The 13003-nt window shown below is 51.6% G+C and overlaps 4 protein-coding genes across 4 annotated transcripts; 2 read left to right on the top strand and 2 right to left on the bottom strand.

Moving 5' to 3' along the window:
- Positions 1–7135: 7135 nt before the first annotated feature.
- On the top strand, positions 7136–7504 carry EV422DRAFT_499567 (uncharacterized protein; the record flags this gene model as incomplete). The annotated part of the gene is made up of 1 exon (XM_053068092.1): positions 7136–7504. One exon carries the CDS (start codon positions 7136–7138, stop codon positions 7502–7504), a length of 369 nt encoding a protein of 122 aa, XP_052923044.1.
- A 155-nt stretch (positions 7505–7659) lies between these two features.
- Positions 7660–10235, bottom strand: EV422DRAFT_590149 (tRNA synthetases class I (M)-domain-containing protein; the record flags this gene model as incomplete). Its single annotated transcript, XM_053073519.1, has 10 exons — positions 9958–10235; positions 9769–9884; positions 9623–9694; positions 9465–9551; positions 9264–9392; positions 9081–9192; positions 8729–9011; positions 8436–8647; positions 8167–8343; positions 7660–8078 (listed from the first exon to the last, which is right to left on the bottom strand). Exons 1-10 carry the CDS (start codon positions 10157–10159, stop codon positions 7660–7662), a joined length of 1809 nt encoding a protein of 602 aa, XP_052923043.1. The 5' UTR covers positions 10160–10235.
- A 29-nt stretch (positions 10236–10264) lies between these two features.
- On the top strand, positions 10265–11721 carry EV422DRAFT_204706 (uncharacterized protein). The gene is made up of 2 exons (XM_053065327.1): positions 10265–10842; positions 10917–11721. The coding sequence occupies exons 1-2, from the start codon at positions 10498–10500 to the stop codon at positions 11559–11561; spliced, it is 990 nt and encodes a 329-aa protein (XP_052923042.1). The 5' UTR covers positions 10265–10497; the 3' UTR covers positions 11562–11721.
- Positions 11722–11757: 36 nt separating this feature from the next.
- Positions 11758–12974, bottom strand: EV422DRAFT_204689 (DnaJ domain-containing protein). The gene is made up of 5 exons (XM_053065326.1): positions 12732–12974; positions 12485–12567; positions 12270–12408; positions 12026–12184; positions 11758–11950 (listed from the first exon to the last, which is right to left on the bottom strand). Exons 1-5 carry the CDS (start codon positions 12828–12830, stop codon positions 11882–11884), a joined length of 549 nt encoding a protein of 182 aa, XP_052923041.1. The 5' UTR covers positions 12831–12974; the 3' UTR covers positions 11758–11881.
- Positions 12975–13003: the final 29 nt, after the last annotated feature.

Below are 13003 nucleotides of genomic sequence, written 5' to 3'. Positions count from 1 at the left end.
TTCAAAATCATCGCACTGGGAGCACATCCTGATACCTACGAACTCGACTTATCACCATCAAAGATCAGCGGCATCTGGCCCGTCTTTCACATCGATAGTTTACGACCACATCGCGAAGAGCAATACCCGCAACGTGCAGTTCCACAACCTCCTCCACCAATCAAAGAACGCGGACAACCTGAATGGGTGGTAAAAGAAATCATCGACGAGCGACGCGCCGTACAAAATCTTCTAGTCAAATGGCTCGGTTATCCTGACCCTACTTTGGAACCCGAATCCGCACTTCGCTACACGCCTGCCTACAAACGATGACGAAAATCTCACCCACAATCATTGTGGATACGGAGACGAACAGCATAGAGCATCTCATATCACATCACACGCGCAACACCGCAAGAACCGCTCACTATCAATCACACCGCTGACAATAGCGACGTAAACTACATCACATCACGCGCGGCGACGCAAGAACCGACCTTACACACACACATCACACACGACGTCGGCTTAGGGACGCCTTTGCCTCAAACATACACATCATACAGTGCGTCAACACTATAAAATGAACAAGTGCGTCAACACTTTAAAATGAACATGAGCTCTTCCTTTCTTCACATATCCCTCATAGTTCACCTCTTATTTATTCGGCGCCCTCCTCAGGATCTGAGGGAGGTGTCGGGGATATCTCATCTTCACTTGTAATTCATATTATATCTCTTTACTTCTACTTGATCCGAGACCCGGGCTGGCCACCCGAGCTCTCGGTGATACATTACATAAGGCGCCAAGCTCACTGAAGCCACGCAAGCCCCACTGGCAGCCCATATATAAAGCTGTCAGTCAAGCGGCCGCTGCGAAGAGCTTCTTACTTTTTTCTTCTTTACAATACACTGCTCTCAGCCCTCACAAAAGGGCCCAATATCGTCTATGTTTCCTCTGACGTTACACAAGCATATACAGTAGGGAGGGAGGGAGGTTTCTAAAGCGATGCAGCACAGCGAAAAAAGGGAGTTGCGTTGAAAAGGGAAAGAAGGCCAAACTCCGCACTATGAGAACGTCTATGTATAAATGCATCCACAGCTCACGTGGCTCTGTCGACTCGTTCATTTTAAATGAACATCAATCTCTTAATGGGGGGTGTACCCCGCTTCCCCCCATTCCAAGCCAGGGAACAACAGCAATCCCTCACCCCGCCGCCATCCCTCACCCTACCTGAAACATATCAATCTAACCTCCCTGCACAGCACACACAGCACACACAGCACAGCACAGCCTATATGTCATCACACCGGGCGCTCCAGGGGCACCTGTGGTGTGGCATCTTTACTGGAGCAAGTAAATACTGGATGTCAAAATCATACTCTTGTAGCTTCTCCACCCAATTGGCTTGTCTTCTGCTCAAATGGGGTTGCGTTTGGATGAATTCGAGTCCCTTGTGATCGCTAAAACATCGGAAGTAACGACCGATGAGATATGGTCGATTGGCGACCAACATTCTGACAAGAGCTAATAGCTCCTGTTCGTGCGTAGGATATCGAGTTTCTGCGTCCTTCATCTTTCCAGAAAAGAAGACCCCAGGCCGGAGCCAAGGTAACTTCTTCCATTGTCCGACAAGAGTAGGCAGATTCGTAGGGATCGTTTCATCACCAGAAGGTTGTCCAATCCAGCCAGCGATAGCGTAGCCTGATGAGTCGGTGTAGACGGAAATTGGCTTGGTTTCAACGATTGTTGCTAGCGTAGGCGCATTGATCAACGCTTCTCTCAACTTTTGAAGTGCCTCTTGTTGCTCAGGACCCCATCGAAATTTGACTTTTGAAGATTGAATACTTGATAAGGGCAGAGCGATGTCCAAATAAGCTTGTACAAAGTCTAGGAAGTAGTTTGTGAACCCGAGGAAGCTTTGAACTCCTTTTGACTTTGGAGTAACCCAATCCTTGATAGCTTGGATTTTCGAGGGCGCGATGCGAACACCATGTCTTCCGACAATATGTCCACACCATGTGAGTTCTTCTTTAGCCCATACGCACCTTGAAGGCTTGATGAAAAGGGCATGTTCTTCAAGTTTCTTCAGGATACGATCGACGTGTGCCCGATGTTTGGCTAAGGTCTTCGAGAAAATAAAAATGTTGTCCAGGTAGGTAGCGAGGAATTTGTCGTAATCTTTATGGAAGATTCTATTCATAAGACATTGAAATGGAGCAGGTGCGTTGGTAAGCCCGAACGGCATGACCAAATACTCGAACTGTCCGAAGCGAGTTCGTATTGCCGTTTTTTCTCGATCTTGTTTTTGTATAAGAAGACGATGGTATGCTTCTCGAATGTCGATAAGCGTAAACCATTTACAACCTTGAATCCGATCCCTCATCTCACGAATATTGGGTAAAGGAGTGCGATCTTTCTTGGTGACGGCGTTGAGACCTCGGTAGTCCCAACAGATGCGTAATCCGCCATCTTTCTTTTTCGCAAAGACGACACTAGCTCCCCAGGGACTTGAGGAGTGTTGTATCCATCCTTTTTCGAGCATTGAGGTGATTTGTTTCTTGAGTTCAGCGAGTTCTTCTTTGTTCATGTGCCGAAGAGGTTGCCAAACGGGTTCAGCACCTTCAGTGAGTTCGATCTTGAAATTATCTTCTGTGGGATCAGGGGGTAGACCTTCCGGTTCCTTGAAGAGCGTATTGACGTATTTATTTAGGATATCCTTGAGATGTCCCGGATTTCATTTTAGCTCTTGAGGAGCGTCCGGTATTTCGTTAAGAGCAAGGCAACAGACCGTGTCTTTTTCAAACTTGTTCCGTCGCCAAGCCTTATTGAATCGCTTGGAAGTCATTTCTATGACTTGAGGATTACGAAGGGCATTGGCTTGAGCGAATCGAGATACATAATGAGGTGCGGCTTGTAGAGGACAAGTATCCACAGGTTTGATGATCCAAACAGGTTGAACGGGTCTTTTATCATAGACCGGATCTTGTTGCACATCGAAGTAAGGGTTGTTGTGTTTCGGGATGTATTCGACGTCTTCCCAGTTTCTTGAAGTTCTTTCGCACTTGATGGTGACAGACTGCGGTGCGTTTGGTATAGGGCCGTAATTGGTCCAGCAAAGGATAGGTAAGGTACTCATCGAGAATTGTCCAGCGTAATTAAAGAAATGCCAGAAAGGCATTCCAATAATAGCGTCGTAAGCCAGATTACTGACTAGCCAGGGAAGTTGTCCAACTAAGAAAAGCGACTGGGATTCGAGATCCCATAGATCTAACTTTTCCGAAACAACCGTATCGAGAATCATGTAGGATTCTTTGTCGGCCAGCCATATCTGCTTTGGTTCGATACGTTTCTTGGGAAACTTGTGCTTTTTGACGAATGTCTTGTCAAGGAATAACCCAGTTGCTCCGCTATCAAAGAGAACACAAGCAAACTTGTTTCCGATGCGACAATGAGAGACCCAGAGTCCAGCAGACAGTGGTTCGAAGGCAGGTTTATCTGTAGGATCGTATGTTGTAGGCCGAGCAGAGCTACCGAGGGGCTCTATCGACCTTGGAAAAAACTCGAAGATTGATTTGTAGTAGTACTTGTAGTATTCGCAGAGTTGACGGCGTCATCGAGAATTTCCGTAATGCGTGACCCAGCATCAACCTGATTCGCTGAACCTTGTTGTTGATTAGGTTGGCGACTGCGCTGCGGAGTTTGAGCGCCACGACCGCGCTGTCAAAAACCACCGCATTGGTTCTGGGTTTGAAGTCCTTGCTGTCGATTTTCGGGATTTGACCAGCATTCAACCCTCCAATGTCCCATTTTGTTACAAAGAGGACAAGGAGTTGTTGGACGTTGACGAGGGATGTGAGTAGTTTGCCATTGTCCACGTCGACAAAAGGGCTGCTGACGTTGGTAGGAAACTTGACCTGTAGTGAGACGACTCACTCCAGGGGGATAGTATGACGTACCAAAAGCATTGAGCCCAAAGGTCATATCATCTAAGTCTTGCTCAAATTCCGTAATTCGAGGATTGGTGTAAGGGGCGAATCATCCGCCACGACCACCGCCACGACTACCCCGACCGCGGCTGGCTCCACGGCCGCCACGAGCACTTGATGCCGAGGCAATCGGACGAGGCGTATTGGCTTGGTTGCCGTCAGTGAACCCATGAGCCACATGAGCACGACGAGCTGCAGTGATAGCTTGATCGAGAGTGATAGGGGTGTTGATATTGGTAGTGCCCGAGACTTCGAAGTTTGTAACGGCTTCAGCGAGATAATGACCGATTACCGTATTCTTGAGAAAACCAGCCTTGAAGTATCGAATCTGATCGATAAGGGGAATGGTGCCTTGAGTGTTATCAAGACGATGAGCAGCTTCGAGCTCATTATTGGTGTCCTGAAACTCCTTGATGTATTTTTCGAGAGAGTCACCAAGCTTGAGACCGGAGAGCTTGAGCTCAATAGTATTACGCAAGTTGCGAGGATAGAAGTGAGCGACAAGAGCCGTTCCAAAAGCTGCCCAATTTGCGGGAGGTCCACCGGCGTAAGTCGTATTGCACCACTCGAGAGCAGTACCCTTGAGGTAGGTAGTAAGCGTAGGGGCGTACTCTGCCATAGTAAAGGCTATGGCGTTGGCAGCTCCAGTGCCGTCTGTTCCAGCTGGTACAGCCGGGACATTCAGAGACTCGAGAAAGTTGTGGTGAGACGTAACGAACTCTTGTATCTGTTTGGCAGCTTTGGCGCCATGGTATTCGACGAGCTTGTTCTTGCGAGCGTCCATAAGAAGTTTGAAACGTTTGGCTCGTTGGTCGTCCTGCGTAACAGCACGCTGCTGACTAGCGAAAGCAGCTGCGACAGCCGCAACAAGAGCTTGAGTCTGTGCGTCCATTCTTGCTTGTGAACGAGTGTAAGGGGGACGTCCGGTAGAGGGGCAACGTTGACGAGGAATGTCTTGGTGATGCTAGTGGTAGGTGTTGCTACCATGTAACGTCAGAGGAAACGTAGACGAGATTGGGCCCTTCTGAGAGGGCTGAGAGCAGTGTATTGTAGTGAAGAAAAAAGTAAGAAGCTCTTCGCAGCGGCCGCTCGACTGACAGCTTTATATATGGGCTGCCAGTGGGGCTTGCGTGGCTTCAGTGAGGCTGGGCGCCTTATATAATGTATCACCGAGAGCTCGGGTGGCCAGCCCGGGTCTCGGATCAAGTAGAAGTAAAGAGGTATAATATGAAATACAAGTGAAGATGAGATTCCCCGACAGTGGACACAATGCCCTATTTAGGTGAGTTAGTGTATTTCCGCTCCCCCCCCCCCCCCCTCAGCTTCTTCTTTTGTCTAATCATGGTCCACACCTGCCTCTCCACAGGCGCCTGCTGTGAGCTCTCACGCCTCTATGAGCGCCGTGGAATGCGGCTGTTTTCCGCTATCCCGCTGCGCAAATCTCAAATCCAGTCATCTGTTTGGATCGACACGCTGATCCTAGGCACACATATCCTGGATGTCGGCCGACGTTGCGTGGGGAAACTCACTGGTGAACGCAAGCAGGAGCTGTGGGGGCAGATTCTCAATGTGAATGTAAGTTAAGTCTGTACCCTTCTGTGCTTGATTCAAACAGATTACGTCGCTGATTGACGGATTGTAGGACAAGGTCTTCAAACATCGAAAGAAGCTTGGTCTCAAGTTTGATGGGTCAATTAGCACCGACGGGTATTCCGTTACCATCCACTTCAAGACGCCAGGGCTCAAGTATGGGTGTCGGGCCCGGAAGCGCAGCAAGGCCCAAATGCGGGAAGAAGTCAAGCAGCTGTATTTTGAGCATCACATTGATGACTTAAGGGAGGCTCCAAACATCGTCTCCATTGATCCGGGCAAGCGTTACCTCCTATTCTGTCGAGACAACAAGAAGGAGCGGCCATTTCGGTAAGTTTCAGTTGATTACTACTGTTGGAGGTTTCATACTCCCGAGTCCTTAGTTAGGGTTCCCGTAGCTAGGTTCCCCTTGTGACTCACCTCCCGCTTACGCCACGCTTACGCATACAGGAGCTTACTCTTTTCTTCCCTTTCGGACCTCGCGTCCTCTTTTCTACACTTCAGACTTCTCTAAGAGACTTCAATACATACTTCACAGTACTACATCTCACAAAACATAGAGTTCGCTCAGTCACCTGCTTCCTCTGCCGACTACTGCTAAGTACTACTGCCCTGCTGTCCCCACCATCCCCCAACCCCCCCCCCCCCAACCCTCGACTTTGCGGAAGATGGTGCGGAGGTGTTTGCGGATGTTGACTTGGAAGGGGTGGTTCCCCTGTTTGCGGACACGGGCAACGAAGTCGGTCCAGACGGCGTTGGCGGCTTCCGCAGCCATTTTGGCAATGAGGGCCTCGGTGGCGCTAATCATGGTGTAGCGGTTGCCACCGTCGCGGATCTGGGCGAGGAGTTTGTCGATAGAGTTGGACGAGCACGGAGCTGTCGATGGGAACGCCGCCAATGAGGGAGCGGCCGCGGTTGGTTTGCTTGTCGCCGTCGTGTGTCATATCGCTCGTCACGTGGCCCATGTTGATGACCTGCATGACGGTGTCGAGGCCAACCCTGTCCTCGTCCCCGTCTCCACCATCCCCCCCCCCCCCCCCCTTCACTGTCCCCACCATCCGTTGTCACATTCTCACAAAACACCGCCCCTCATCAGATATACATCCAATCAACGGGCGGTCGGGACAAAGTCGCGGTACGTTCAGAGAGACATGACAGAGCGGAAGATCAATGCCGGCGTTGCTGAGATGGAATCACAGATTCCGTCGCACAAGAGCATGAACATCGAGGCGTTCTCAGCGTTCATCGTGGATTACGAACATGCAGGTATGATGTATCATGTATCGTCTTCAAATTTGGGTCAACATGGGCTGACATCCATATTCAAGATCCCGCCCTGGATGAGTTTTACCAGGATGAGATTCATGTCGCTCGCAGGTTCAAGGCGTTCTCACTGTGACAAAAGTCTGAGAGCAAGCTCATCAAGAACATGCGACGCCGGTATGAAAAGCATTTTTCGGTCATCTTGGGTGAGATTGGAGCGATGCTGGGAAAACGATGCGCTTTCAGGAGTCATCAAAAACCAAGGGGTGAGTGACCATCATTGTTCTTTATGTACTATAATATGCTAACTCATCATGGAATTTAGATTCCGCACACTCTTTGCAAGAAACAGCATTCCATGCTACTTGCTAGATGAGTATCGAACATCGTCCGTGTGCCCCGACTGCCATGGCCGTGTGAAGAAAAACATCCGACAGCGGCTGTCATCTCGGCCATGGCAAGCTAGAAAGGGAAGAATGGAATTCGTCCATGGATTGGTGGGTTGCCCCAACCCTGAATGTATCAACCAAGACTGGGCGCCATTTGAGATTCCTGGAAGACGGCCACTACGACTACGGATGAAAGTGCACAATCGGGACGTCCTAAGCACCAAGAATTTCCTCTCGATTGTGCGTTCGGTGGTGCTTGGCAATGGCCACAGACCAGACGCATTCTCCCGGTAGTCTAGAGTTTTCACCCGTTCCCATTTTCCGTGGTGGTTATCTGCCATCCACATCATTGTACCTCTGCCGGAGGCATCGCCGATGATGGCAACTTGTATCCTGTATCTACATAAAAAGACAAATCTATCTTTCTACATAACTCTATCCCCACCCCACTACATCAACCTAGGAAACAACGGTCTCTGCACCGGCACAACCGTCCCCTCCCACCCCTCCCTCACAACCACTTCTTCCCTCCCATCACCACCCACCCACCTCCCCCCAACCCGCGCGTTCCCCCACCCCCTCTCCCCCTCGCCCACCGCAAGCCCATCCAACAACACCCCCATCTTCCCGGGCATCACGGGCTGCAGGAGTATCCCACATACACGCACGGTTTCGATAGCGTAGTACAGTATCGTGCGGAGGCGGTCTTGGGCGAGGATATCGGCCGCGGCGGAGGAGGAGGGTGAGGTGCGCGCGAGGAGCCAGGGTTTCGTGGCGTCCCAGTGTCTGTTGGCGAGGGAGATGGTGTGTGTGATGTGTTCGAGGGCGGCGGCAAATTCGGCGTTCTCGTAACATGTTTCTACAATGCCTAAAAAAGAAAAGGTTTCGAACCGCGTGTGGGGATGACGTTTCAGCGGGTGTTGGGGGAGGGGCCGGTGGGTTCTTTGTGGTCTTACCTGGGAGGGCAGCCAAACTATCATGCAACTCCCGATCGGCGTCGGTGAGTGTTCCCGGGCTCGAGGGCGCGAGCATCCGTTTATTGACTTTGGGCGCACAACACCGCATGACCAGGTTTCCAAACTGCCGTTCCAGGTCTTTCGTATACCGTTGATGTATCATCTCATCCGAAAAATCTACCCCCCCAAAAAAAAAGGTATCAAAAAATCCAGCACACGCATCTGAAAACCATCCACTCCCCCAGTGAAACCGCACGAATAAAACGCACCCGAATCATAAACCAATGCACTATCCCGCATCAAAAACCACCGCACGGAATCGACGCCGTAGGTTGCGATGGCGGCCATGGGGTCGACTACGTTTCCGCGCGATTTGGACATTTTGACGTGGTGGCGCAGCCAGTGGGCGTGGGCGAGGATCCGGATGGGTGGGGGGAGGTTGACGGCGAGGAGGAAGGCGGGCCAGTAGATTGCGTGGAATCTGCGTAGATGGTCATTCGGGTATTCAGTATGGATTGGCGCGGATGAGGGGATTGAGAGATTTTTTGGGAGTAGGACGTACTTGAGGATATCCTGCCCAACAACATGCCACGCCGCCGGCCACGCCCTCTGCATCCTTGCCCTCATCCCGGTCTCACCCTCCGTCCACGGATACCCCAGCACGGTCAAATAATTCGCCAACGCATCCAGCCACACATACACCACATGTTCCTCATCCCCCGGCACGGGGATCCCCCACTGCATGCGTGAGCGAAGACGGGAGACGGAGAGGTCTGCGAGTTGTTCGTGGGAGTGGGTGGTGAGGGTTGAGAGGATCAGGTGGTGTTTTTGGGGGGGGTGGATTGCTGTGGAAAGGAGGGGGAGGGTTTTAGTGGGAGGAAAGGGGGAGAAAAAAGGAGAAGGAGGGTGGGTACCCGTGGGGTTTTGTGTGAGCCAGGATTGGAGTTGGGATTGGAAGGCGCTGAGACGGAATTTGTAGTTTTCTTCGGTGGTCCAGGTTACGGGTTGGCCGGTTTCTTTCGAGACCTGTGTTGACCAATCGTCAGGTTTACCAAAGAGATCCGGGGGAAATTCAAAACGACTATGCGTGTACATACCATCTTCGTAGTCCCATCAGCGGCCCTAACCTCCTCAACCTGCGTCGCGGGATAGAACGTCTCATCCGAGACCGAATACCACCCTTCATGCGTGCCCTTGTAAATATATCCCCGGTCTCGCAAATCCGTCTACATTCCATCCTCATTAGCCCGATTGCCAACCTTGAACCATTGACGTAGCTCATATCCGAAATGTCGTACCCAAAGAGCCTGCACAGCGCGTTTCTGCCTCGGTTCAGTCGTCCGGATGTAGTCGGTGTAGGAAATGTTGGCGGCTTCGAATAATGTCTGCGAATGGATTTCCCCTTCCCCATCAGGAAACCGTTTTGCGTCCTAATCCATAGGGTAGTCCCACCTACCTTGAACTTTTGAGAAACCTCATCGCAGAACTTCAACGTATCTATCCCTTTCCTCTGGGCAGCTTCCTGAATCTATCCTTCACAACCACATCGTCAACATTTCCTTCATCGCGCAACATCCCGCCGGCGACGGTAACCAGCCTCACCTTCTGCCCATGCTCATCCGTCCCCGTCGAAAAAACAACCTCCCGCCCTTTCAACTCGTAGAACCGTTTTAGCACGTCGGCGAGGACTGTTGAATACAGGTGTCCGATATGTGGTTCTGCAAAGCAAAAAGACGGGTATTTCAACACAAAGATCATACACATGCATACATAGGAGTGAAATGCACAAACCTGCATTGGCGTAGAATATAGGCGTTGTGATAAGCATTGGTGGTTCATCTTTCTTCGGTTGCTGGCGGCTGATGAAGGTGCGGTGGAATGCTCGCTTCTTGAGGGAGCGGTGGGGCTCGAATTTGGAGACAAAGGCTCGATGTCGGGATAGACATGGCCGGAAGAGAGCGGGGAGGGTGTGGGATATGCTGGCTGATGCCATGGCTGCTAGTCCTACTTTATATAGCAAAGCGCTTCCCGACCACCCCTTCCTTCCAGTGGCCAACACGAAGTTACGGAAGTTCCGAAATGTCAAGACTGTCCGCGCGTGAGAAGCCTCTTCCGTGCGCTTGTGAGGCTGCGCTCGCCGCTTGCTCAACGACAACCCACACCCACCACCTCACTCTTCCAACGGCGCCAGAACAAACATAAGAACCGAAGGAGAATGCTATAGGCCATCGCCTGCTGGTAGAGCTAGGCCAGTCCCAGGACTCTCCCCCACCGAGAATTACCACACGGGGCAGGAACCCCGACTCCGCCCCGCCCGCCACATTCGCCAACATGGAACTAATCCCTGTAATAGTCGTAACGACCCTCTCGACCATCCTCATCCTCGCTCTCCTTCTCGGCACCGCCTACCTGCTCGTCACCCGGCACCGCAATCGCTCCCTCGAAACCAAAAGACAGTACTTCCAGCTCGAAGATAACCGCGACATTGGGAAGAACGGGGTCGAGAAGAATGGGGCCGATTTCCATCACGTCGAGAATAACCCCCTCATGCATACGTTACCTGCGTTCCTGCAGGGCAACGAGGGGTTACCGACGTATGTGGTGATTAAAGATGCGAGGCCGAGGAAGAAGGATGAGGTGGGGTTGAGTGTGGGGGATGTGATGACGATTTCCATGGTACGAAAACAAAAACCCGATATTGGTAGCCCAAGGAAACCCATACTCATACAGTTTGATGCGATTTTCCAAAGACGTTTACGGACGGATGGTGCCACGGGTATAACCACACCACCCGACAAGTCGGCATGTTCCATATCTCGTCGATTGCTAGTTCGGAACGACATTTGCCCAAAGCGCTCAAACCTCTCTCTCCAGCCCATTCGCCACCCCTCACACCACCACCTACAACCATCAACGACAACACAGACGACGCAGACGCTATCCTCACACCACCACCCCTCCCCAACAATTTAACATCACTGCTCCCGGTAGAGCAAGTCCAGCGCAAACCCGGCCTGTTGATGTCAATGGTCAACCCCGAAACAGCAATGGGGATCGTCTCCGACTCCATCAGCGCCGAACGCCGGGCACAATATTTCGAAGCCACTCTTCCCGAAATCATCCGCAAGAAATCAACATCCTCCCAGTCGAACCCCGGGTCACCGCGTCCCAGCTTCGATTCCGCGACGAGACCGGGGATCACGCGCGCACAATCGGCTTGGGGGGTGTTACGGGTCGGGTGGAAGGAGGCGGTGAGGAAGGAGTTGGATGCGGGGTATGATGAGTGGCTGGCGAGGAGGGAGAGGTTTGATATTTGGGCGCTTGTTGCGGAGAATTATGGGAGGAATGGATGGGCGGGGAGTGGGAGTGGGAGTGAGAGTGGGGGGTCGGTTTGAATGAGGACTTTCGGCGTATGGGTGCTGAGGACGTGGAGGCGGCGTAGCGCACATTGAGCTGAGAGATGTACATATTGTGTTTGAGACGCGTACATATGGCCCATATATACAGCCGACAACGAAAGTGAAGAGGCAAAATTCGGTACAATTGATCGTACAAAAGACTAGGTAAAGAAAACTACATAACTACAAGCGCAACAGATATCGCCGGGTACTCGTAACATATTAAAAGTGGGGGTGGTAGGTTTGTGTGAATGTTTGATGAGGCACGTATTTGCGGTTTTGATTGGATGTGTGGCAGCGCGGATATTGTCCACTTTCTAGAAAGCCTTGGGCAAGAATTTCCCAGCGAGGGCTGCGAGGATTTCTGCTTTGCGGTCTTTTGACAGCTGCAGAACAGGACAAAAAAATATATCAATACCGTCCCGGCAAGTGTTGGAAGATGAGGAATATTGTGGGCCTACCTTAGCGAAAGCCTCGTAAACCGCGACACCCTTCATATCGCGCACTTTCCCCATCTTCTTCCCGGTGTAGGCGCCAAAGAGGGCGCCGGGGATGTTGAAGACGATGAAACCTACGACGAAACCGGCGACTCCACCGACTGGTTCCCAGAACCACACAGGCTGGAAATAAAATGATCCAAAAATACGTGAGCTCATCGAAATGACATGCAATACGTCCACCGCATGAAAATATGATCGAACTCACGTTAGGAACCTCCGGCACCAAAAGATCATCAAACACATTCCCAAACATAGCCTCAGCGTTCACGGGCTCCTCGCTGGGGGCGGCATACCGCTTCTTTTCGCGGCGGGCGCGGTCGTAGGCTGTTCGGCGGTTCTTGTCGCTGAGATAATCATGAATGGGCGTGGTTAGTGACTGAGGAGGGGAGGGTGGGACGGTGAGGGTGGGATGCAAATTACCTTAGGACGAAGTAGGCTTGGGCGATTTGTTGGAAACGGGCGGTGGATTCGGTGGAGGGGTTTCTGTCGGGGTGCCATTTGAGCTGCGAGAGGTGGGAAGAAAGACAATAAGACACTGAGAAGAAGCCGCTCGCTTGAGCGTGGCCGTCCAACGCATGCCGGCCTCCCCCCAGAAAGTGAAAATACTGCCAGCAGTCCACGTCCTGGCCCTGTGCCGTTCCCTAGATCACGGGCGAGCTCTACATACCGACTCCTTGATATAAGCCTGACGCACGGCGTCCTCGGTAGCGTCCTGCTTGACGCCGAGGACAGCGTAGTAGTCGATGTTGTCGTCCATTTCGGGCATAGTTGCTTGGTTGGCTGTTTCTTGTTGTTGTTGTTAGTTGGTTGAGGTCTGTTTGCTTAAGTGGGAAAGTGAGAGTTGTCGGAATGGGGGTGCGTTGCTTGGCATGGCTTGACGCATGGCTTGATGATGGGCACCTTTTGGGCGATGCGCGCATGCCTTTGCGTCACTCTCCC

Source organism: Fimicolochytrium jonesii (assembly GCF_025526975.1).
Source record: "Fimicolochytrium jonesii strain JEL569 chromosome Unknown EV422scaffold_24, whole genome shotgun sequence".
Taxonomy (NCBI): Eukaryota; Fungi; Chytridiomycota; class Chytridiomycetes; order Spizellomycetales; family Powellomycetaceae; genus Fimicolochytrium; species Fimicolochytrium jonesii.
The sequence above is the reverse complement of the archived record's forward strand: the minus strand, read 5'-3'. Positions and strand labels throughout refer to the sequence as shown.